This window comes from Bolinopsis microptera, chromosome 8 (genome assembly GCF_026151205.1).
Source record: "Bolinopsis microptera isolate Bmic1 chromosome 8, MBARI_Bmic_1.0, whole genome shotgun sequence".
In the NCBI taxonomy this organism is placed as follows: domain Eukaryota; kingdom Metazoa; phylum Ctenophora; class Tentaculata; order Lobata; family Bolinopsidae; genus Bolinopsis; species Bolinopsis microptera.
The window spans coordinates 1972577-1999030 of NC_087079.1; the positions used below are offsets into that span (position 1 = coordinate 1972577).

The 26454-nt window shown below is 37.8% G+C and overlaps 2 protein-coding genes across 2 annotated transcripts in view; both read left to right on the forward strand.

Annotated features, from left to right (window-relative positions):
• Positions 1–26454, forward strand: part of LOC134819858 (uncharacterized) — a 92284-nt gene that overhangs the window by 49114 nt on the left and 16716 nt on the right. The gene's annotated exons all lie outside the window — the stretch shown is intronic.
• Positions 4715–6504, forward strand: LOC134819216 (uncharacterized). The gene is made up of 3 exons (XM_063829027.1): positions 4715–4903; positions 5094–5303; positions 5453–6504. Exons 1-3 carry the CDS (start codon positions 4793–4795, stop codon positions 6344–6346), a joined length of 1215 nt encoding a protein of 404 aa, XP_063685097.1. The 5' UTR covers positions 4715–4792; the 3' UTR covers positions 6347–6504.

Below are 26454 nucleotides of genomic sequence, written 5' to 3' on the forward strand. Positions count from 1 at the left end.
TAAAGTATCCTGAAATTGTTTTAAAATTCAGATACTCACCAGAACCACTCAACCACTCTCTTAACCGCATTTTAGTTAACGGGTTTTTCGACATTAAATCATTATTTTCTAATAGAAGCGTAACTTCCATGATCTGGAACATTTCTGATTTACCTGAATTCCTTCTGGTGACACATTCTGCTGCTAAATACACTAAATATCTAACTACACACTTTGGGTCGTTCGATAGACAGCTGGGTTGTAATTTGAAGTAATGGGGCTGTCTTATGAACAGACAATATGAGAGCTAGAAATAAACCTCATTTGACCACTTTAATGTCGTGAAACCGCCATATAATCTTAGTGACATGAATTTGGTGAGTTTTTAAAACGTCCCACGACTCTCTAAGAGCTAAGTTGTTGCCATGGTGTTGTTGCCATGATGTGATGATGTCGAGGTTAAGTACCCGTCGCTGAAGCTGTTGATGAAATTTGATTGTACTTGTAGCAGCTTAATATGATATTTTCAATTTTCATCTTTATTTTTCTGAAGCATTTTAGATTGCTGCCTAGATGCCTGTGCACAACAGCCTTTTCTGAAATGGCTGATCCCTCTTATTTTTGCTCATCACGTGCCAACGACAAGATACAGACCTGAAACGAGGTAACTATGGCAACGAGGTAAAGCTTTGATTCAAGAATAAAGATTGGAAACATAAGAGAAAGAAACAGCTCGGCTGCTGGTTGACTTCCTTTTTAATCCATTGTAACATTTTCCAACGCTCAATTTTAAGACAATAGAGTACCAATACCATTATCGTATTGTTCATAATGATGCCTCAGCATCATCCTCTGCCAGTCTGCCAAGTCGTCATGTCGTCAAGTCGAGCAAGCTACGATTGCTTCTCCAAGCTCCCATTTGGTAACATAACCTTTAATATAATTTGATTAATTTGTCTCAAATTCATTAATTAGAGTAACGTGTGATGACATCTTCCTTTCTGTCACGCTTACAAAAGCTTCGTCTGTACAATCATATGTTACTCAGTCTTATTTTAGTAATCTACAGTGGCACAGTTTTAAGCTCTGGTAATGCAGCTTCAGGAGTAGGAAAGTCAAAAGTTAGAGAGGGGGTTAAAGATGTTGTCACTTTGATACTTTCCTCCCTCAATGCCACAAGGAATTTTGTCCAGGTTATTCGATCGCTGCTCACGAACAACGCGGATTACTTTTTTATAAGCTGTACTTTTAGTTTTAGATGATAACCGCATTGTGGTATTGTTTGTATTTTTAGTCCTTTTTCGTTGTCAGTTTCAGAATGGAAGTCACCAAATAATGGCATCATTAAACCGTTCACTAAACGGTTCGTTACGAAATTCTATTTCTGGGAAATCGTGGTTATGATATTTGAAACGATTTCACCAGTTACCTATTTATTAGCAAAATCTGTAGACTAGCAGGAAATTTACACATAAATTCGAATATTTTACTAAATTCTTTTATAGTTGAAAGTGCATTTACTTAACCTGCAAATTCTCTGGAAGGTTATAATTAGACCAGTACAATGGTGTCAGATTCTGCCTTCGTAAGCCTGACCCATTTTCGAGTCTGGTACAAATGAAAAATTGTGGTAATTGTGGGTCCTCTGTTAAAGTTGCAAGCTATGACACCTCCTTTGATGCAGTTACCGTTTAAATGCAGTATCCTTTCCTAAAGCATTTATGCTTAAACTAGACAATGAACGTATTTTAGGTAAGTATAAGGTTAAATGCAGCTTTGAAATATTAAATTTCGTAGGCAATTAGCCTTAAAAGCCTAAAGCTGGTGTCTCAACGTGTCGTCTGCAACGTTAAATTAGTACCTGGTAAACATATAATTCTATAAGCATATAAAGGCTTTATTATTTACTCTCATTATACGTTTCCTTGTATTTGGATAATCCATATTTATGTTTTTTATTATTTTGCGCATGCCAAATGCTACATGCTACATGAAGAGGTCTCCTCCTAGTCGTTGGAGTGGCCTGCATCTCACACATCTCTTCTACGGCGTAACATGTTCCTCCATTCCACTCACTTTAGAGCCAACTGTTTTACTGCATCTCTGCTGATGTTATCGACACCTGTAAATTCAGCCGCATCCTCGAGTACACAGGCCATCCAACATGTTCCTCCATTCCACTCGCTTTAGAGCCAACTGTTTTACTGCATCTCTGCTGATTTTTATTATTTTGCGCATGCCAAATGCTACATGCTGCATGAAGAGGTCTCCTCCTAGTAGTTGGAGTGGCCTGCATCACACACATCTCTTCTACGGCGTAACATGTTCCTCCATTCCACTCGCTTTAGAGCCAACTGTTTTACTGCATCTCTGCTGATGTTATCGACACCTGTAAATAAAAATTCAGCCGCATCCTCGAGTTCACAGGCCATCCAGCCAAATATTCAGTTTTATTCATAGTTGAGAATAACGCACTCCGCGAACTTTAAAAATGAATTATCGAACTCTTACCGAACTTATTAACCGCATTTAAATTCACCAGCAGTTTGCCTTTATTCACCTGTTTTGTGTTATAAGTTATTTGTCTCAAACTACCCAACTATGGCTTTATTACACTTATACGAGAACGCAAAAAATTACAAATAAATTGCATTCATATCCAGAATAAGTTTGTCTTTGCTCGATGCTGATCTAAAACCATTGGAAATTTGTGAGATATTATTATTATGAAAGCGATGATGCAAAGCTGGCATAAATCACAAAGCATGATTATCAAATTTTCTGAAAGTAGAGTTGCGAATCAAATCCCATCAAATTAAAACGATATATTTCAATTACCATTATAAAGTCTTGTACCTACTTTTTTGGGCGTTCCTATGAAATTATAGTAATCGCAATCATAGAGGTGGTTATTGATACAATTATTATATGAGTAATATCTTCATCTCTTGAATATACCTGTCAAGTAGTCAAGTAGCTAGTATCTTGTAATAAATAAGCTACTGATCGCAAGTCTTAATATGGTCTTGATTTTGTTATGCTCAGTTTCTTATAATCTGATATACTGGTTACGGTTATCTAAACTTCTGTACAGATAAGGAGCAATAAGCTATGTTTTGCGTAATAAAGCTGGTTGCTCCTTCATAAAGTAATTTACAGATGTTTAAAACGGTACCAATGTTTCGTGAACACCCTGTATTTGCTGATATGTCGGTTCTGTATCTGCGGAAATGTTTCATTTCGTTTCTGGTGCTTTAAATCAAAGACAATTGTTATAATTTGTGTGTAAGTCTGCTCTATATATCAGACGGCCTTAAAATAATTTTAATAGAATCATAATTTAATTCAAATTTATTGATACATAGGGTAAAGCACATAATTTTGTCATTTTTTGGCAATTTTCCGACTGCCTGATATAAACCATGGGTTTTAACCTCGTCTGAAATTCCGATTTAGATGAAACCTCCACCATGTTATAGTAGACAGTCTAGGCAAGTTCTAACACAAAAATGATCGAAATTGCTGGGGTTGAAGATGTTCAAAAAAATTATTTTGAAAAAATGACAAAATTAGGTGACTTTACTTAATTTTGTCACCCCGAACCTAATTTTGTCACTTGAAGATTGTGCAAAAAGTAACCGTTTCTCGGTATTTTAGACTACCTGGATGCATCATTCGAGCGCTTTTTTACCAACATTGACCTCAAAAATCCCAAAGATATGATGTTTTCATAGTTTTGTAGCTTGATGAAAAGATGACACTTTTTGGGTATCTAATCTTAGAAAATAGCCCCAAATGCCCCTGAAACCACTGGCATCTTGAAAAACGATTGGTTCTAGGCCTAGGTTGAAATTTTCATGTCTGTATTTTGTTAGTCATTTTAGATTGAAAAAATCAGATTATCCACCTAATATTTCTCGGCGAAAATATGCTATTATAAGTGTTATAAGTGCCTTATACATATCCTATGGGCAAAAAAACTTCAGAATAGTTGTATAAGGCCATTTTCAACACAATCTGTGATTTACAAGAAATTTGAGAAAGGTCGATTTTTTTGACAAAATTAGGTACTTTTGGCAAAATCGAACCTAATTTTGTCACCCTCTGTAACTTAAACAATAATTGCGCTAGAGACTTGAAAATTTGTACGTATACTTCTGCTGTAGAAGATATTTGAAATATGCAATGGCATGAAGCTAGCTCAATTACTTTTGAAATAGCAATAAATCAAAATTTTGAAAATTCCTTAAGAAAACCTTAAGGATCTTATTTATTTTTCGGGTTAACAGTTTCGCCTTCATTTTTGACACAGATGCAAAAGAGCTAGAAACTTAAACTTTGTACGAGCAGTTTCAGCAAAGTCTAAGCTTTCTTTATATACACAATCCTTTTCTTTCAAGCTGAAATTCCGAGCCGAGGCAGTTTTTCAGAGCAAAATGACAAAATTAGGTACCCTGACAAAATTATGTGCCTTACCCTACATGTCTATTCTATGTTTTAGGTTCGTCACTTATGGGTGAAGTCATCAACAGCCGTTTTGTATCCCTCCGGCCTCCTGGCTCAGGAGTGGCCTTGCAGAACTAGTAACAATTCGTATGAGCTTTGGGAGTTTATGAGTTTTAATGTTATACTCATTTTATTTACCGACTTGCAAATTATACCATTGTTGCTCCCATGATTATTGCGCAACCCCCACTAAATTCATGACTAGCTAATGGAAATCTCCCCAAGCATGGATGCCAAAAACTCAACTACATACCTATTTTCAACGACCGAAACTCCAGTTTCACCTGGTACTTACATCCTAGAAAGTATGTATCTACTGAATCGATACGAAACAATCTTCCTGACAACCTATGAGATCCTCTGTACAGTGATGACGATTTTCTTTAATTATTACCTCCTGTTCCTCATCATCTGCAAGGTAAAATTAGATAATTTATATACAGTAAATAAAATAGTCAGTTGCTGAACAGATTAATTTCATAGTTTCTATCGTTGATTTTGGTCAGTTATTTGATTCAGTCCCAACAATTGCCAAAAATGTTGGGGTTAATTTCTCGTCATTCATCCAAGGGTGAACTGTGAAATGTGAATGATGTACGATAATTCAGGTGAAAGTTGATAACCATCCACAATCAATCCCAATGTTCACTGCCGCTGTTCTGGGTCTGTTTCACGGATTTGGCTGCAATCTGATGATGACGATATCTCTGATACACGGTGACTGGGTCGGTCCCATGGACTGGTGTGGGGCTGCAGCCAACATTCACAAGTACATCGTCTACAGCATCATCTACTGCCAAGTCGTGGTCTCCCTCGAGGTACCAAGATTTTAAATGGTGCCTGACTAATCATTCTTAACAAGATGAAATGAAATCTCGTAATTTTACGCGATAATAATTCAATATTTGACGTTTGTCACCCTAGATGTTTCAAGTTCCATCCCTCTAACACACATTGATTTTCCCAGGTGGCGTACATGATAAGTCACCCTCTCGGCTACCTAAGAGACAGTACCGGTGCTCTGATAGCGATGTCTGTTGCCACCTTTACAGCTGTCTTCATAACCCTACCTGTTACGGTGGCCCAGTTCTTCTTCTTGTTCCCGGACAACATCCAGGAGATGTGGCCCCAGGAGTACGGGAGCTTGATTGTAGCCAAGGACTACAAGTATTATTACTATGATCAGTTCCTCACGCTGTGCTACCGGTACTTCTTTCCGGGGACGCTTGATTACAGGATTATAGTTTATTTCATCAACACTGTGAACGCTGTCGCTGTACTTCTTATAGCCGTCTCCTTCATTGTAATATCTTTTGAGATTATCAAAAGCAGAAATGAGGAAAGAATAACTGTGCAAAGCCCCGAAGAAAGAAAGAAACGGAACAGACGCCAGAACTTTAAGATTGCCCGAATATCCGTTCTCTCCACCTTCTGTGTAACGTTACCATGGCTACCTAGTTTGGTGATCAGCATTATCACGGATTCTCTGGGTTACCAATTTCTCATTGAAACTGTTGGACATGATTCAGCTACGAAGTTACTAAGATGGAATCAGTTCCTCTACTATTTAGTCTCCTGGTTATTCCCCCTGATGGTAATCATGACAGACCCTGCTCTTAGCCGAGCGAGCAATAGTTATATCACTGTCAAGGTTACGGATGCTATACAATTCAGTAGATTCAATAGTAAGGCTGACTTGCCGAATATTGTTCTGAGTCCGCTAACAGCGCGCTCATTCGTGCAAACCCCGGAATATAGGGTGAACATGGTCGCTTTAGGAGCCAAAAAATACAACTTGACTTCATCGCCAGCGGTTTCCAACATTGATACAAATAGTGTGAAAAGCTTTGGTACAGATTAAAAGACGGATTGTTTCTTGAGGAGTAGCACGTGTGATCTTTAAATTTACACGTTTTTATCAACAACTGTTATGTCTATTATAAATTATAGTGTTTCCATGGCGTATGCTGTATTGCTGTTATTCGTTTTCTTATAACAAATTAATAATACTTCAATTCATCAGGTATTTTTGTTTCTCCCGAATTCAATCGCAATAGTTAAAATCCATGCTGAAGGAAAATCGAATAATCGTTGTTCCATTAGATTATTTCGACGTTTTTACCCATGCAATTATCTGATTATCATGGAAAAATGTTTTAATTGCAAACGAACGGCAAATTATGAATGAAATTATATTACATTGATTCGTGTATCGATATACCGATACACCTGCCAACACCTCTACAATATTGAGAGGTTATGTAGGGAAAGTAGTAGAAAATACTCGTTCAAAGTTACGAAGGGAAATTAATTCCTCTTCATAATGTTCGAACTCGAATATGTACAGTTTAGTTAGAGTCTGACCGTCACTGCCCTTCTTGTTATTGGCGCGATACTTGGTTGTAGATCAATGCAGTACTGCACTCTGCAAGCTCTCGTAACTATGGTAACTCGGCAAGCTGTCAATCAAAATGGTTGTCTCTACTCTTGGCAAAATCGTTTGCAAAGCTGCTGGGTTTGACATCGACTACTATGGTAACTATGTGTCTGTTGAAGGCACCAAAATAGTATATGAAATAGAATTTGGCATATATTTCCTACTGAGTGATCTTCATGAAAGTCAACATGTCATTTCCTCGCCTAAGCACGCTATTAATTGGAATCACCACTGTCGAGTTTCAGGAGTATACTCTGGTTGCAACAAGAAGTGATGCCATTTGCTGATTGTACAAACCTATCATGCTTCTCGTTGTAACTTTATGATTGCATTACCTTGTAAGCTCATGCTTCACTACGACAGTTCATATTCATCATCGTTTCTGCCCCTGGATTGAATGACTTGCATTCTAGATAGTTTCATTAATATGCGACGTTAATCTTTTTGGTGCCTGCTTGCTATTTGTCCGTTAGAAGATTGGATCGTGCAATTGGATATAAATTTCAAGGTCAGGTATGTTTTTATATGAAGAATGAATGGCCTCAACTCAATCCAATTGTGGTGTTTTTTTGGCAAGGGAAGGGGACGGACATATTAGGTGAAACCATAACCTTGTTCCGGTTTAAAACGCTGACTTGCTTCGAATTGCTGGAACCAAAAGCTGGTCCCCAAACAAACATTGCCATAAACCCAGATTTACCGTGACTGTTTACCTCCACCCAAAGTCTGCTGTAAATCAGGGTTTTACGGTTTATTATTACTTTTTTAGCATGTCTTACCCCTCCAACATCGGGTAAGTATAGTTTAAGTATCAATCAGCCAGGAAGCTCCTAATTACCTAACTAAGTCAGCGACATTAGTTATAACCATTAGTACTAGACAAATTTATGGTAATGAACTGCCATTCTTTGACATTTGACAAGGTTAATGGTTATTTACTCCGTTGACCGCTACTAGTTGGCTATGACAATTGACAAGGTTAATGGTGATTTACTCTGTCGACCGCTACTAGTTGGTTTATGCCTGGCTAAGCCGGTCACCCATTGAGTATTGACATTCTTGTAATGATCAACATTTGGTATACGTATAGACTATAGATTAAAGTCGCATCGGCCTATTGCTTTTTATATACAAATTGTCGTGAATACTAACATAAGTGCAGATAAGTGCACCACTATCGTCAAAGTCATTATTAGTCATTGTTATTGAATACTGATCTTATACCGTATTATACCTTTGCTAACATTTTTGTCGCGGACCAAATTTGTCGGATTTCGAGATACTTAGCATATTTTGCCATATTTCGCCATGTAGTAAATTTTTCTAAGTTTCTATTAGAGACTTGAGTATAGGTGCAAAGTTATTAAGTTACTGCAATTTATAAAAATGAACTTCGTCTGCTCTAACATTATTTATATTGTTAAGCTTAAATCTCTCGAATTAGAGTAAGGTATTAAAGTTATGACAATAGAATTACTTGACTTTAGGAAACTTAATATGAGTAGATTACATATCTGAATAATATTAAGTGCTCGACATTGGTTTCTTTTCATGAAAAATCTCTAAGTTTGAATTGAGTTACTCCACATTTCTAAAGCTATAGTTTCTAAAATTAAGTTTCTAAAATTAAAGTCACTCACTACGTTGGTTAAATTACCCTGATGTCAACCTTTTCTATTATTGAACTCATTAGTCAAAGCTAATTTTAGACAAGAAAATGCATGGAAATAAATATGTCAGATTGTAGTATAGTAGTAGTATAGTAGTAGTAAATGCATGGAGATAAATCCTTCATATCGTAGTACATGACCAAACATGGTCCATATCAGTTTATTTAATTCTATCTGAGAGTTTGTTCGTTTCAAGTGCTTATAAAATTGTTGATTACTGATCAACACAGTGAGCCGATGAATTTGAGAATATTTCATTATAGATTATAGATAATAATAATATGAATAAGAATACTAATAACAATATTAATAAGAATATTATTCAAAATATTAATAAAATAAAATCAATACAAATATTAATAATAATTAATATTGTGAATTGATCAATCTGATGTTAACTTTACTACTTCCCAACACATTAGTCAAATTAAGCTTTAGGGACGGAAATATATACATACATTCAGCCACATTAGCTATACAACCATGGTAATTTGTCGCCGGACCCCTGACGATGATTTTATAAATCCCTCTAAGGATCGTCGCTAAAGCCCATATTCTTACAGCATTTTATTTCGATTTTGACATTCGTGTAATTTAATATCCTTTATTGATAAAAATATTTTACCTACCTACTATACCCATTCTCAATTCCTACCACTTCTAACCATCTTATACTTTTTTGAAAAAAAAATTGATGGAAAAAATAACTTAATGGACTGCACATCTGTTTGGTTATAATGTCATAATATAATAATTAACCATCTGTCTATTCTTAATAACAGTTGTATAGTTAATACAATATACTAATAATACAATGAAATAGTCCAGGCGTCCAGCTGCTCTGCTCAGTTGCTCATATAGTCTGGTGCAATGAGACATGAATTATGATTAGTCCCAAATACATCATCGTCAATGTAACACAATCACAATGGAAATTATTGTTATATATAAACATATATATATATGTTTTATGTTGAATTATGTTGTATTAAGTCATCATGTAACGACGATTTTTAAAATTATCCTCCGTCATGAGGACGAGGATTATAGCGGTGGGGTTATACTGAAACATCGTGCGGTTTATCGAATACTAGTTTGTTTCTAGTATCTACTAATGGTTTATTAGTCATAACTCATAACTATTATTTAAATCTATAGCTTTATAGTAACAATAACCTTATGATTTAAACTTATAAAAATAATTTGTGCTGTACTCGTCTGCTTTAGTACTCTTCTAAGCAGAGTATATTAAGAAACATTCAACCATCGACTTGGCGACAATTACCGAATGATTATAGATGTAATAGCCAACCCTGCCCTGCATGTTGGTCTTGAACATACGATGAATCAGCACAATCATGTATTTATTAGAACTAATAATGATAAAACAACATATTATGATTGTGTATGACTATTATTATGAATTTCTCAAATAACTCATCGAGTAAGCTCGATTTAACATTAAAACGCAACATCGCTTAATACATTTGGAACTATTAATGTGGAATGTTTATGTGTTTACTCGCACAATTACATTAGTTTTATTACGTATATCATCATTGAAACTGTGCTATTCTGGTATGCTGTCTAACTCATTGTCATGTTGTCCAACTATTAGTTTACACGTTTATTTTATTAATCGTTTAGACTTTAGTTCATTGATATCGTTTATTAATCGTTTAGTTCATTAATATGCCTAGAAAGTTGCTGTATCATATTATCACGTTGAGTAAGTTTCTCCAGTTCAAGTATTGACAGCTTATCAATGATGTTGATCTGAAGCGTGAGCAGTAGATCAGGCTCGCTTTCCCTCTAATCAGTGTAGCAACACTACCAAATAAGGATACGTTACCGTAGCAACACTACCAAATAAGGATATTTTACCGTAGCAACACTACCATATAAGGATATTTAACCGTAAAGATATGATCTCTTAATCGTGCTCGCTTTCCCTCTAATCAGTGGATCTTTAGAAAACATTTGACACCTTGTTATTTTCTAATCGCAGCAGCTCTCTCGGGATTAATCTAACTGCTGATACAACTGTTAATGCTTCTAATAGAACTGTAGTGCTTCATACTAATATCGTTAACACGTGACTCCCTAGCAGCTAATATCGAGGATATTAAACTATTAAACTATATCCACGTTTTGTTTATTGTATCAACGTTTCTTATCATAGCAAGCTGTCCGCAACGAACTGATAACTTACAAAGCTATAACACTGCTTATACCGCGTTAAAACAGTAATCCCGTGTTACTGATATCTATAATTATATAGCCCCCACTTTTAAAACTGTTAACAAATTGCACGTCATCCAGAAGTGCATGTTTAGTGTCTTCAATACTGTGCTGCTGATATAGTGCGTGTTTTACAGTCCGTTCCGTATGGCTTCACAGGTGTTCGAAGTCTCGTTCTTACTTCAGGCACGCGTCTATAGGCTGTAGAAGGACAAGGTGTTGACTGAAAATATTTGCAACCAACTTAGACAGTTGACATAATCCCCGCGCTGTTTCTTCTTTCTTTTCGACGTTTGTTCGTTTATTCGTTATAGGTACGCTGTTTATTGGACAAGCTTCAGAGGTGCTGAAGAGTAAATATATTTGTTACGATGCAACGAAAAACTTTCATTTAGTATTAAACACGTGCTAAAAAGGTTTTGTTACGCTTTGGGAGACTGTGGTTGAACCTCTCAAAAATCATGGCTGCATAAAATCCGCCGACCTGGCAGTTGGTACTTTTTAAAACTTCTTAAACATTTCACCATAATTTCACAATATAATAATAATTTTCATTATTTTATCTAAATTATATTAATAAAAGGACCCCCTGGATGCCCTATTTTTGATATCTAAGATTTCCCACAGCATTCGATCGCGTAGACCAGTTAGAATTCGAACATGTGGTTAGAAGTGCACGCTTACAATTTTAAAGCATGCGGGCTATATTGCATTGATACTTCTATCTTTACTCTGAACACAATTTCTTTCCTACATCTTTAGGATGGTTGAGAATTATACAATGGAATTTAAATGATTTTGTTTACCACGGGAGTACGGGTTTTACAGAGAAACCTTCCAAACACCAGCGGTGCGTTTTAGTCTCATGTCAAGATTTCACCATATTAGGTAGAAATACGTTACTACCGGATATTACATTACGGTCTCATGTCAAGATTTCACCATATTAGGTAGAAATACGTTACTACCGGATATTATATTACGGTCTAAAATTAAATACCCAATTTTCCGATATATTCCAACTTCCGCTCGTAATCAATCAGCCTTTCTGGATCGGTAGGTTTAATTCAATGGCAGTATATTTGCACATTAATTTATTTAATTTAATCAATTATTTGTTGGTTATTTGATTCTATGTGGGGCGATATATATTTATAAGTTGGTCATCAATTTTAATTGCTCATTAATCTTAGTTGCCCATTAATATTTAATATTTATATTAGTTGGTCATTAAATGCGAATATTTGCATGTTGATTAAGGTTCTATTGATAGTTGATACTAACATCCACGAGTTTTTATTGTTTATGTCAATGATTTGATAGTTGGGGACGAAGTGAGATATTACTATGTTTATGTCAAGGAATATAAAAGAGATTTCTGATGGGTTTGGAATAAACAGTTAATAGAATTACGCACAGCTACTATCAATTAATATAGAATCAGCTACTATCAATTAATATAGAATCAACCTGGCTTATGTCTAAGGTGACGAATGTCGATCTAGATTCTAGGTTGCATTCCTCCAATAACATCGTCTATGCTTCTATGACAACCCTTTGTACTTCGTATTCTCAAAATTATTTCTTTAGTCAGATTGTGAAATATATAATTTAAGAATTTTACATAAAGTAATTGACATTGACTTGAATTCGGTATGAATTTGTCAAGAATGTGACAAAATAATCTCTCCCAGCGATCGTCTTGAAATAAGAGTGACTTTTCTTTGATTAATCAGTTAAATGTGTATTTTTATAAGAGAGTTAAAACCGGCAATTTTAACAATGGGTCAGGGCTGAACCCTACCCATTAGTACAGGGAAATCCGTCTGAAAAAATCGATCTGCTGACACACGAAGCTTTCAGAGGATTTTTGACGTTTTTGAGTCCCATTAGGTGCCCTTTATGGCTGACCAACTTTTCCAAACTTTTCCACGTGGCTTAAGGCCACTTTTTGCCACTTTACCACTTTTTACCACCTTTCTTGTTTGTCGAATATCTTTAGTTGTGAACATCGTAAAAGGTTGCGAATCAATCGAGTGTGTTCATATTATCAGGAAGAAAAACTTTTGTTCTAACAATTTTTACGTCAGATAATAAGTTAATTGGATAATTATCAATTAACCAATTAGCAAAATTCTAAAAATTTTTTATTGGCTAAAAATGGTCGGAATAGCTTAAAACACGGAGAAAAGTAGTTTTTAGAAAAAATTTGAAAATTTTTCACTTACATTTTTTTTTCGAGACTTCGAAAAATTTCGAAAATTCAAAATATTTTTTTCCGCCAAAAGTGATCAAATTGCATGAAACGCGGAGAAAAATGATTTTCAAAAAAAACTTAGTCAATTTTTCGTTTCAAGAATACTTAAATCACCAATATTTGTAGTTGGAGTTTAGTAAATCTCGGCAGATTTTAGTAATAATCAGGAATTACTAACTCTAAGTGGAAAGGTCTGAAACTGAAAAACGTTAAGTTTAACCATACGATCGCGATATAAGAGTTTCATAACTAATTACAATACAGCCTTATCGATTTTCACAGAAACTGCACCAATGGCACAGTCAAGATCGAAACGATAGCCTGCTGTACTGTCATTTTATTGATTTCAATGATGAATCAGTGGCGTTAAGATAATCACATTTGTAATAAATAAAACCTCTCTGTACCGTCAATTGTGCTAATCTAAACCGGCCTACCTGTATTACCAGACCTCTTCTTTTCCTCAACAATCAAACCGAGTTGTTCATATCGCATTTGGTGGGTGATGTAAACTAAGTAGTAATACATATCGAGCTATATTCAATCACAATACGACACAGTACGTGTATATTATATGGCTCTTAATGAGGTTTATGAAACGCTTTATACCGTGAGAAACCCGGTATAGAGAGGTTTTACAGTTTATCACGAAAACGTCTACTTGGTCTCATGGCCCATTTACAGTTCGAAGAAGGGCAAGAACAGATCAGGGAAACTGAGGAACAGCCAGGTCCAGGAAGCAAGTGTAAATACACCTTCCAACATCTACTGTAACTGTTTTGTATTGTACTGCATACCGCTTCATTTGCGGGATACCTCAAATCACCCCCATATGTCAGGGTCGGCTAAAAGTAAAATCAACAAGGGTAACATACGGGAAAGGGTAAGATTTAGATACGAGTACAGTGTCGGGCAAGGGGTAGTAAAGAACCGGTAATAATTAATTCAGTGAAATGTTCCACGAGAGTCAGGATATTTTGGAAATTGCTAATAGAGACAGATCCTGATCAGGAAGGATTGTTAATGTTATTGAGGATGTTGATTTGAAATCCGGACGTCGTGAAGTAAAAATACAGGTTCTTCCCGCAGGATATTCGGGGCCCATGATGATCAGCTCGGGATTAATGTGGGACAGATCGAAGACTGACAACTGAACCCAATTGAACCTAGTTCCCACTAACCAATCAGCTTAATTGGTTAGGGTTAGGGTTAGGGTTAGGGTTAGGGTTAGGGTTAGGGTTAGGGTTAGGGTTAGGGTTAGGGTTAGGGTTAGGGTTAGGGTTAGAGTTAGGGTTAATCTAAATGTCTAAATTGGGTTCAGTTGTCCGGTAGCCCGCTCTTGCGAGTTGACATTCTAAGCTTTTTGGTCTTTTCTTGCCTTCTTTGAGCTGTCAAAGAGCCATGAGACCAAGTAGACATTTTCGTGATAAACTGTAAAACCTCTCTATACCGGGTTTCTCACGGTATAAAGCGTTTCATATACCTCATTAAGGGCCATAATATAATATACACGTACTGTGTCGTATTGTGATTGAATATAGCTCGATATGTATTACTACTTAGTTTACATCACCCACCAAATGCGATATGAACAACTCGGTTTGATTGTTGAGGAAAAGAAGAGGTCTGGTAATACAGGTAGGCCGGTTTAGATTAGCACAATTGACGGTACAGAGAGGTTTTATTTATTACAAATGTGATTATCTTAACGCCACTGATTCAGCATTGAAATCAATAAAATGACAGTACAGCAGGCTATCGTTTCGATCTTGACTGTGCCATTGGTGCAGTTTCTGTGAAAATCGATAAGGCTGTATTGTAATTAGTTATGAAACTCTTATATCGCGATCGTATGGTTAAACTTAACGTTTTTCAGTTTCAGACCTTTCCACTTAGAGTTAGTAATTCCTGATTATTACTAAAATCTGCCGAGATTTACTAAACTCCAACTACAAATATTGGTGATTTAAGTATTCTTGAAACGAAAAATTGACTAAGTTTTTTTTGAAAATCATTTTTCTCCGCGTTTCATGCAATTTGATCACTTTTGGCGGAAAAAAATATTTTGAATTTTCGAAATTTTTCGAAGTCTCGAAAAAAAAATGTAAGTGAAAAATTTTCAAATTTTTTCTAAAAACTACTTTTCTCCGTGTTTTAAGCTATTCCGACCATTTTTAGCCAATAAAAAATTTTTAGAATTTTGCTAATTGGTTAATTGATAATTATCCAATTAACTTATTATCTGACGTAAAAATTGTTAGAACAAAAGTTTTTCTTCCTGATAATATGAACACACTCGATTGATTCGCAACCTTTTACGATGTTCACAACTAAAGATATTCGACAAACAAGAAAGGTGGTAAAAAGTGGTAAAGTGGCAAAAAGTGGCCTTAAGCCACGTGGAAAAGTTTGGAAAAGTTGGTCAGCCATAAAGGGCACCTAATGGGACTCAAAAACGTCAAAAATCCTCTGAAAGCTTCGTGTGTCAGCAGATCGATTTTTTCAGACGGATTTCCCTGTACTACATTGTTAAAATCAACTTTGTTTTTCAAACTCTGCCTCTTTTGTTTGCATTATATATTTTCCGTGCCGTATTTTGCAGTATTGATCATTTATTCTTGTATTATCAAGTCGGGAGTGTTAGGGCTCCTGTTGACCGAATAATCCCGTTTATATAAGATCTTATGCTGGTATGATAATCATCGCGTGCACGATTTTCTAATCGTACTTGTCGAAGTTGCTTCAGTTTATGCTTTCAGAATTATTCTATTCTATATATTAGTAGCATAAGTTAATAGTATTATGAGGAGTTATTACATTAGCAGTAAAGCTTTGCAATATATCAGTAGCATAAATTAATAGTATTATAAGGAGTTATAACTTAGTATTTGCAATATATTAGTAGCATAAATTGTAGTACTTATTATTAAGAAACTGTTTACACCATTAAAATATTCAAAACCCCTAAAAGAAATCAAGTCATCCTAAAATGGTGATCAGTACAGATCAGGACAGCTAGAGTTAAAATTTGTTTCTCCAAGCAACTCTATCATCAGCTAATATCTTAAGCTTATTAAGATCATTCAAAGAGTTAAGTTTCAAACCTCTACGGGTCGAATCATTCACAATAATCTTGAACAAATTCTTACGATGCGCACCGACGCGCCCTTTACAGTTTGTTGTGACAGCAAACTTTAACGCTAATGCAGCGGGGGAGACATCAGCACTACGCAAGATATGACCTAGGAGCTTCCACCTTGCTTTAGGGACACGATCTGATAGCTTTACTGAGTTACATCTTAGGTATAAGTTTGCATTAGATATTGTTCCATGAGGCCAATAAATGTTCAGTAATGATCTAAGGTGTTTTCTATGGCAAATGTCTAGTTTTTCTAGTGACTTTGCAGTAGGACACCAACTACTGCAATTGTACATGATGATTGATACAATTTGGGCTTCGTATACTGCTATCTTTCTGGTAACGGAGATATTCTGCTGAGACCAGATCTTGGTGAACTTATAGAAGGCATTGTTCCCAGCAATGCATCTTCATTTCCACGTAACATGGTATCATCACGACCAGGGATTGTTTCTCCAACAGGAGCGAGGAAAACATGGGTAAATTCTGTTTTCTCTGTGTTAATGAACAGGTTAAACTCCTTGAAGACTTCCTTGGCTATTGGTAGGATAGCTTCTAAGGATTCTTTTTCCACGTTCATGAAGTTACAATCATCTGAATACGCTGACTCCAGTGGCATACCTTCTTTTGAAACAGGGGGATTGGGTATGTGTGGGGGAGATTCTGCTAGTCGATGGCGTAGTTCTATAAGAGCTCCTGCAAGGACAAGAGTGAAAAGCTTGCCGGAGAGACTGTCACCTTGAAAGGATCCAAGAAGACTCTCGAATACAGCAGATAGTTCTCCTTCCACTCTGACCTTGAGCATGGTGTTGGTTAAGAGGAGTTTTACTAGCCTGAGGTCGTCGTCTGTGCATCCAGCTTTGACAAGAAGGTCAAGTATTGTCTGGCGTTTGATTGTGTCAAATGCTCGAGACATATCTATGCCCATCTTGTGATACTGGAAGTGTTTACGCGTGACAACCGATATCAACATCCGCTCAGCCCACACTAGATCACCACAACTCCTACCATGTTTGTACCCCGCCTGCGTGCTACCAGTGAAAGCATCAACTTTGTCTTCGATTCTCTTCAGTACAATCATGGATAATATCTTACGAGCACCATTTGATAGACATAGAGGTCGTAGACTAGTGACAGGACCGGCTGGTTTGCGAGGTTTCGGCAAGGGGGTGATGATGGCTTCACCTTTAACATCAGGAAATGAATTGGTCTCCAATGCGTTATTGATGATCTCGGCATATTTTGACCAGAATTTTGTACCAGCATTTTTCAACCACTCGTTGTAGACTTTATCTGGACCAGTGGCTTTGTTGTTCTTGAGAGATTGGGCGGCTTTTTTTACTTCATCACATGTGATGGGTATGTCTAGGCAGCGTCCATCCCCTATAAATGCTTGAAGTGGTTCATCCTCACACGTGAACTGCTTTTCGTAGTAGTCTCTGATCACTTGAGCTTTACCAGCATCTGTGGCAACAAAGTTACCTTCTTCATTGTGGACACTGATAGTAGATTTGGGCTTAGTGTCAGCTAGAGTACGCACAGCTTCAAACATCTGCCTTGTGTCATCTGTTGACATGATGGTTCGAGCGATGTCATCGGCACGTGTGTCAGCAAGGTTCTTGAGATGCTTACGGATGTCTTTCTGTAACCTGTTGATCCTTGTACGGACTTGAGTTCTGTCGGCAGCTTGGTTGTTACAGTTAAGTGCAGCTTGCAGGGTTTGTCTCTCTTTTACAAGGGCTTCAACAGTAGAGTCACTACTGAAGTTACGGTTTCTGGAGCGTGGTAGGGTCCCGATTACTTCATCAGCAGTTGTTTTGAGGACATCCATCAGGTTAGTGAGATCATCATTAGGGTTTGATGTTACCTGAGAGTTGTTGACTTTCTGTTCGACTGAAAGTTGGTATTTGACTTTGGTGGGAAGGTCAGTGGTGAGCAGGGAATTGTAGTACTATGAGGAGTTATAGCATTTGTACTGGAAACATATGAGTAATTTATACGACAGGTTATTGATTGCTGCAGCCTGTTTGTTTAACGTTGTTTTTGTATGATTCGGTCTCTCGTTGTGAATTTAGCATTCCACAACTATGAGGCTACTGCACTGAATCAATAGTCTACCAATAAGGTGACACAGCATGTTCTGACCTTACCTGGGGACCCCAGGCTATAATGTTCATAAACATATTTTATTGAAGAAGATGCGGCGGAATGACAGGCTGAGCGCCGCCCAGTGAGTACCAACCTTGACAGTACAGTCTCAACAATATGTTTACTTATTGCCCAACAAAGATTAGGCAAGATTATGTTGTTAGTGCTTACGTCCCTTAAGTGCTGAAGACACATGGACAGCCAAATAATAATGGGATCAGATTTTGTATGCCCACTCAAATTAAATAGGCTTCTTGAATCCTGCGAGGTTGAAGGTACGGAACGCATTCTACTAAACCCTAGACTAGATAAAAAATTCCATGAACAGAAGGCTTTACATCTATGAGTATAAGTTATGACGAGCGATTACGTTACATAATCTGAATTAATTAAACTGGTGGAAGGATTAATGGTCATGTCGCATACTTGGTATTTCCTGATTGCAAGCCTGACTTCGTCCCTGCAACTTTATGCATGAGGAATTATTATGTCTCTCGCCATTAGCAAGCATTTTTAACATTAATTCAATATCGGAACATACAGGAATCTGACAGTAGACAAATACCCATAATTATGTCTGTACCTACCATGATTGTATCGGTCATCAAAGGCGAATCTAGACTCGATAATGCTTGACGTTTCTTCCCTAACGTCTATTGCCTAACGTCTCTTGCCTGTCTGTCGGTTGGTCAATAATATTGATGTATATAACTGTTGAAGATCATATTAATTTCGCTGGATCGATTATGTTGTATTGTTGCCCCTTAGTCTAGTGTTAATAGAAAATAGCAGGAACCCGTCTAACTCTAAAGTGGTGTCAAGAGAGTCAACGGTATTTGTTTAATAGAAATGATAACGTTGTCTAGTTTTGTCATTTGGTATTTGGATACTGTTGCATATTTTGACAATCCGTTTTGATAGGTCACAAAGATGACTTCAAAAGGCTGTGGTTTGGACAATCACGTCGTTTTAACCGAGGGCGAGAGCTTGGATTTGAAATCGTGCACGATTATTGCATGATTATCATACCAGCATAAGATCTTATACAAACGGGATTATTCGGTCAACGGGAGCCCTAACACTCCCGATAATACAAGAGTACAAGAATAAATGATCAATACTGGGACTATGAACAACACATTCCTGTAAAGAAACCGTTGTTCGGATTTGATCTTGTGAATTAGTTTTTTTGTGATCTATTTAGTACTTTAGGTAGGGCGAGAATAGAAATTCGTGGGACCATCTGTGAATAAATTCGTAACAAAGATTTTTCTACAGGAATGTGTTGTCCATATTCCCACGAACCACAAAAAAAAACCGTCCAGCTGAAATGTTTGGGCAAAATTTTTCAGAGCAATTTTTCTCCAGGCACCCATATACGCCCCAACCCTTTTTTTTGATGTTCGCAACAGTCTGGTCGAGGTAAAACTTAGCTCGAAGAATTGGATCTACTCACTTGTAATTTTGAATCAAAACATCAGCAGCAAATTTTGGGTTTGGTAACGTGCTTTGACAAATCAAACACTGCCTAGATGTTCATGTGACAAACTTGGCCTTCAAAATATCACAGTCGCTGACGCTACGGTTACCGGCCGGGTTTAGATCAGGGGTAGTACGTACCAAAACGGGTATTTACTTTGGGTAGACGAATTTCACTGAGGTGTGTTCACTCAATTTCAAACCATCAATCCTTTCAGTTAAAACGACCATCATTTAGGACGGTTTTTGTTCCGCCTATACTAAAATGAATCATGCGATGAATCAATGAATCATGTGATTCGCCCTCGTGTCCACCCTTTTAGGAAAATAACGCACTTGTGTTGTACGCCCTCGTGTCCTCCGCTCTTGCGTCTACCGCCCTTGTTTCCTACGCCCTAGTGTCCTATACCCGATCTCACAGACCTTCGGGAGCCGAGTAACCACTTATAGGGGTGGCGCGTATGGGTGCCTGGAGATAAATTGCTCTACAAGTTTTTGCCCCAAGATTTCAGCTGGATGGTTTTTTTGTGGTTACTGATGGGACTATAGACAACACATTCCCGTAGAGAAAGCTTTGTTAATGTTACGAATTTATTCACTGGGTTTATTACTCTTTCCCTAACTACTTCAGTAGCATGATTCAGAAAGCTAGTTTTTTTTTCGCGTGTGTATTTTGCATTTTGCCTGTGCTTTTATTTCTGGGAAATTCAATTTTGGACGTTCACGTCATAAGAAATAAATACGAACATTGAGTAGGTGGCAAGTGAATCATAACGTAGGGTAAAAAATCGTGTCTGTTCTGTTGCCTTTGATTGATATCAGGTATTCGAGATGTATCAAGATCATTTCATCTCGAGGGTTGCCTTGTGTTAGTGCGCAACCTACCCGTTGTTATCGGGGTTAAGTAAGACGTGAGGACTGAGCTTCAGTACAGATTGACCATTATATATCTGATGAAATAATAATAGGTCTGTATATTCAAATTTCAGCTCCGTTGGCAACATGTCTAGCTCTCTTAGCCTAGCTAAATACTCAATGTCATTATACTTATAGTGATGATCCTGTTCGCCAAGGATCCACTTGACAGCTCTGTGCTGGATGCTTTCAACTTTGTTAAGTAAGACAACACTTGTTGGCCTCATGACAAAACTGCAATTTCAAATCTTATAGTCGCTGCAGCCCATGATGTTACGCCGCATTTTGGTGCACATCCGTATCCAGAAGAGCTCAGTCACATTACAAGGGAATTGTTAAAATTTCAACTAACCGATACTACGAGCACAAAGTAAGGGTTCAAGAGTTCAAGGTCTTCATTAGCTTACGCGCTCAGCAACTGTCGCTAGGCAACATTCTGATTTCTCATGTCTAACGCTGTCCAGATCTAGAAGGGCCATTGCCTGAAAGCCTCAGAGAGCAATTTATGTTTATTGCTCCCCAATTTATGTTTATTGCTCCTCAATTAATTCACCAACACGGCAATTGTCATTGTAATGTGCACTGGTAAGGTGACTTCTGAAAGGAGGATATTCTTGATCTGCCAGCAGGGTCTGACATGAGATAGAGCATTGGAGCCCTCTGACTATGGAGATTAGATTGAGATGAAGATTGAGGAATGAGGGGGTCTTACCTTATAACGGCCTGCATAACTCCGGGATCATTACTACAAATGCCCCCTAATGTGGTGCACCCTATTATATCTCCCCTGTCAACTGTCTTGGCAAGTGCTCCAGTGACGTCTTAATGAGCACTAGGCATAATGTAGAGATCTACATTCTTATTATTCCTCTTGTGTCATTAAAACGTGTCACTTGTCCAACTGTCATTCAGCTGCTCCTGCTCATCTCTCCTGCTCATCAGAGTCAACTTGTCCAACTGTTAAGCTGCTCCTGCTCATCTCTCCTGCTCATCACAGTCAACTTGTCCAACTGTTAAGCTGCTCCTGCTCATCTCTCCTGCTCATCTCTCCTGCTCATCACTTGTCCAACTGTTAAGCTGCTCCTGCTCATCTCTCCTGCTCATCACAGTCAACTTGTCCAACTGTTAAGCTGCTCCTGCTCATCTCTCCTGCTCATCACAGTCAACTTGTCCAACTGTTCTGGTTCAGCTGCTCCTGCTCATCTCTCCTGCTCATCACTTGTCCAACTGTTAAACTGCTCCTGCTCATCTCTCCTGCTCATCACTTGTCCAACTGTTAAGCTGCTCCTGCTCATCTCTCCTGCTCATCACAGTCGACTTATTAATGCTTTCTTGCTCCGATCTTTCCTTCTTACCACCAGGATCTGGACTAGGACTCTGATTCCATTAAATAGGTCAGTAAGCTTTCCTTTTCACCACAAACTTTGATCTGGACTGTGGTTCCATTTAATAGCTTTCCTTTATACCACAAGGATATTCAGATCATGATCGGTTGACCACAACTGTATATCTTGGTCGTTCGTTGCCATGGCATTTGTTCAGCACAATATGTTTTTACGTAAGGATGTGCTGGAGTAATTGTCCTTCTATGAGTTTCACAATACCATACTTATTCCTTATTGCTCCTTCCTCGCTCCTATTTATTGAGTTTTACAATACCATCCTTATTCCTTATTGCTCCTTCCTCGCTCCTATTTATTGGTGAAGAGGCGCATTATTCTGCTGTCATCAGAATGAGAATGGTACCTATAATACTGTGCTCCAGGAGCTTACATTTGATATGTACTCACTGCAAACGTACAGTCTATACTGGGTTGGAGCCAGGGCTTAACATTTACGATTTAACTAGGCCATTCCATCCGAATGATATGCATATCATTATCAATCATAAAATGTCTGTGTTTTGGCTCGCTACTATGCTTCTGCTACGAAACTTGACGTTTTTAAACCTCTGTGTCCGGTCCCCCCCCCCCCCCCCCCCCCTGTGATATTATTTTACAACCGACAGATTGGCAGCACATGACAAGTTATTTATCAGTTTACTTCGCCGCCAAGTTATCAAGTTGACAGATGCATATGAGAATTGATAAATCATTCCATCAACTTGACCAAATTTGGATTTATGTGATAGGACACAGTTATAGGAAGTCAAGTAGCTGTGGTTAAACCTCTTTAAATTAAGTAGGTTCAATTATAATTTACGTTCGCGTTTTCGGATTTCGAATCATTATATCAAGCAACTGCTCGTCAATGTTGGTCTTATGATACGAGTATAGTTTTATATGTTAGTTCTTTGAAATCGGCGTAAGGTACCTACATAATATTGTGTACATGATCACCAATCTTTACTGGTTTATCTTGGGGCGACTGCGGCTGAATACCATCATTACTTAATGAATTCATTCGATTTCGTATCAAAACATCAGCTGAAGCTGATCATAAAAATTACAATATTGAATACTCTCCCTCAGATATGCTAATCACCTACTCTGCAACAAGCGCCAGTCATCCTTCTCTTATAATTGTAAAAACGTTCACGAGGGTAATTCTAGAATTATTATAGATCTTGAACTGTCAGGAAACTAGGCGTTAGACATTATAGCCTTGTACTCTTGTAAGGTATTAGTTTAACTCAATTACAGTCGTGTAATGGAACGTTTATATTATGTCGTTATATACCACGCTGTTGTATTATAATCCAACCTGAGAGTTAAAACTGAAAATTTGCCTGTTTTTCCGACAAATCATAATAGAAAAATCGTTTTCGTTACATTATAATCGATCTTTCAAGAGCCAGTGTCTTTTTACTTGATGTGAAAATATGATGTTTAAAACAATGTTTTAAAATAATATTGACTAATAATCGCTGAGTTGAAATGTAATCGGTTCTGATCAATTTTGATTTTTTAACCGTTTATCGCAGTTTCCATCAGATCATTTGCTATGTTCCACCCTCTCTAGTTATGCAAAACGTCTGAAGTTGGTCTCATGTTGACGGTTATCTGAAAAAACTTACTATTTCATCATTGTCACGGGCTAATTACTGTAAATGTTATTGCATCACCGTACGTCGTCAAACATAATCCGATTTTGGCTCATGACTGGGACTATATTGCTGGGACTAGGTATATTGCTGTCACTGATCCTATACATTGCTATAGTCAGTACGATTTTAGGGATTGTTCACATGTTACGTTACAAAATTGCCATTTAATACCCCTTTTCATAAGCCACTTTATAGCTACATATAATAGTGTATAAATCAAAATAACGTAAGCTTTTCATTTTTCAAAACCCCTTCCCCTCAAAACCCCCTCCCTACATTACGTAATATGTGACTGATCTCAAAGAAGTACTTGTTAGTATGTGTGCTCCCGGAATGTTGACCGGAATGTCCCGGAATGCTGACTCGTCTACCCAGTCCACTCTCCCTGCACTAACAAAGAAACAGTCCCATGTTTCGAAATGTTGCTATTTCATCATTCTGATCGCTGGCTGTTGTAGTAGCTTCATATAGTCAAATATGCAGAGTGTGTAAAATTCTCCCGGTACACGCACAGCTACACGTAACTTTGATCCTCCCGGATGTAATATGATTAAACAGTTTTAATGAGACTATCCTCTCTCATTGAGACTCTCTGTTGCTATAGTTACAGACTGCTCAACATCAGAAAGATACTCCACCTCTCTCTCCTCATCAGAAAGATACTCCAACTCTCTCATTGCTCAACATCAGAAAGATACTCCAACTCTCTCATTGCTCAACATCAGAAAGATACTCCACCTCTCTCTCCTCATCAGAAAGATACTCCAACTCTCTCATTGCTCAACATCAGAAAGATACTCCAACTCTCTCATTGCTCAACATCAGAAAGATACTCCACCTCTCTCTGCTCCTCTCTGCTCCTCTCTCATTGCTCAACATCAGAAAGATACTCCAACTCTCTCATTGCTCAACATCAGAAAGATACTCCAACTCTCTCATTGCTCAACATCAGAAAGATACTCCACCTCTCTCTGCTCCTCTCTGCTCCTCTCTCATTGCTCAACATCAGAAAGATACTCCAACTCTCTCATTGCTCAACATCAGAAAGATACTCCAACTCTCTCATTGCTCAACATCAGAAAGATACTCCACCTCTCTCTGCTCCTCTCTGCTCCTCTCTCATTGCTCAACATCAGAACGATACTCCAACTCTCTCATTGCTCAACATCAGAAAGATACTCCAACTCTCTCATTGCTCAACATCAGAAAGATACTCCACCTCTCTCTGCTCCTCTCTGCTCCTCTCTCATTGCTCAACATCAGAAAGATACTCCAACTCTCTCATTGCTCAACATCAGAAAGATACTCCACCTCTCTCTGCTCCTCTCTGCTCCTCTCTCATTGCTCAACATCAGAAAGATACTCCAACTCTCTCATTGCTCAACATCAGAAAGATACTCCAACTCTCTCATTGCTCAACATCAGAAAGATACTCCACCTCGCTTCAAGCTCAACATCAGAAAGATACTCCACCTCTCTCATTGCTCAACATCAGAAAGATACTCCACCTCTCTCTGCTCCTCTCTCATTGCTCAACATCAGAAAGATACTCCACCTCTCTCATTGCTCAACATCAGAAAGATACTCCACCTCTCTCATTGCTCAACATCAGAAAGATACTCCACCTCTCTCATTGCTCAACATCAGAAAGATACTCCACCTCTCTCTGCTCCTCTCTGCTCCTCTCTCATTGCTCAACATCAGAAAGATACTCCACCTCTCTCATTGCTCAACATCAGAAAGATACTCCACCTCTCTCATTGCTCAACATCAGAAAGATACTCCACCTCTCTCATTGCTCAACATCAGAAAGATACTCCACCTCTCTCATTGCTCAACATCAGAAAGATACTCCACCTCTCTCATTGCTCAACATCAGAAAGATACTCCACCTCTCTCATTGCTCAACATCAGAAAGATACTCCACCTCTCTCATTGCTCAACATCAGAAAGATACTCCACCTCTCTCATTGCTCAACATCAGAAAGATACTCCACCTCTCTCATTGCTCAACATCAGAAAGATACTCCACCTCTCTCATTGCTCAACATCAGAAAGATACTCCACCTCTCTCATTGCTCAACATCAGAAAGATACTCCACCTCTCTCATTGCTCAACATCAGAAAGATACTCCACCTCTCTCATTGCTCAACATCAGAAAGATACTCCACCTCTCTCATTGCTCAACATCAGAAAGATACTCCAACTCGCTTCAAGCTCATTGTTTTATAACGTCACCGTGTAGACTGTGGTATGTAGTCCACATTCCTACAAACTTGCTATGTTAAGACGTACACGATCTGTAATTTCTACGTAAACACAGCTGAGTTTCCCAATACTAAATATTACAGATAGGTACTGCTGTCTGGTTGCTATAGTTACAGACTGCTCTCTGGTTGCTACAGTTACAGACTCCTTATAGCCCCTCATCGCGGTCCTGTGCGTTCAGTGGTCTTGTATTGTACTAATACGACTTCAGTTAAACTACTCTTTTTGTTAATCCTGAGCTGATAATTTTCATGTGGCCAACGTTTGAGTGTGATTAAATTGTTGTGAGGAAACTTTGGAATTTTTCTTTAATCCACTTATTTGATGACAGTCACTTTTCTCCGTTATTACTATACTATTATAGACTT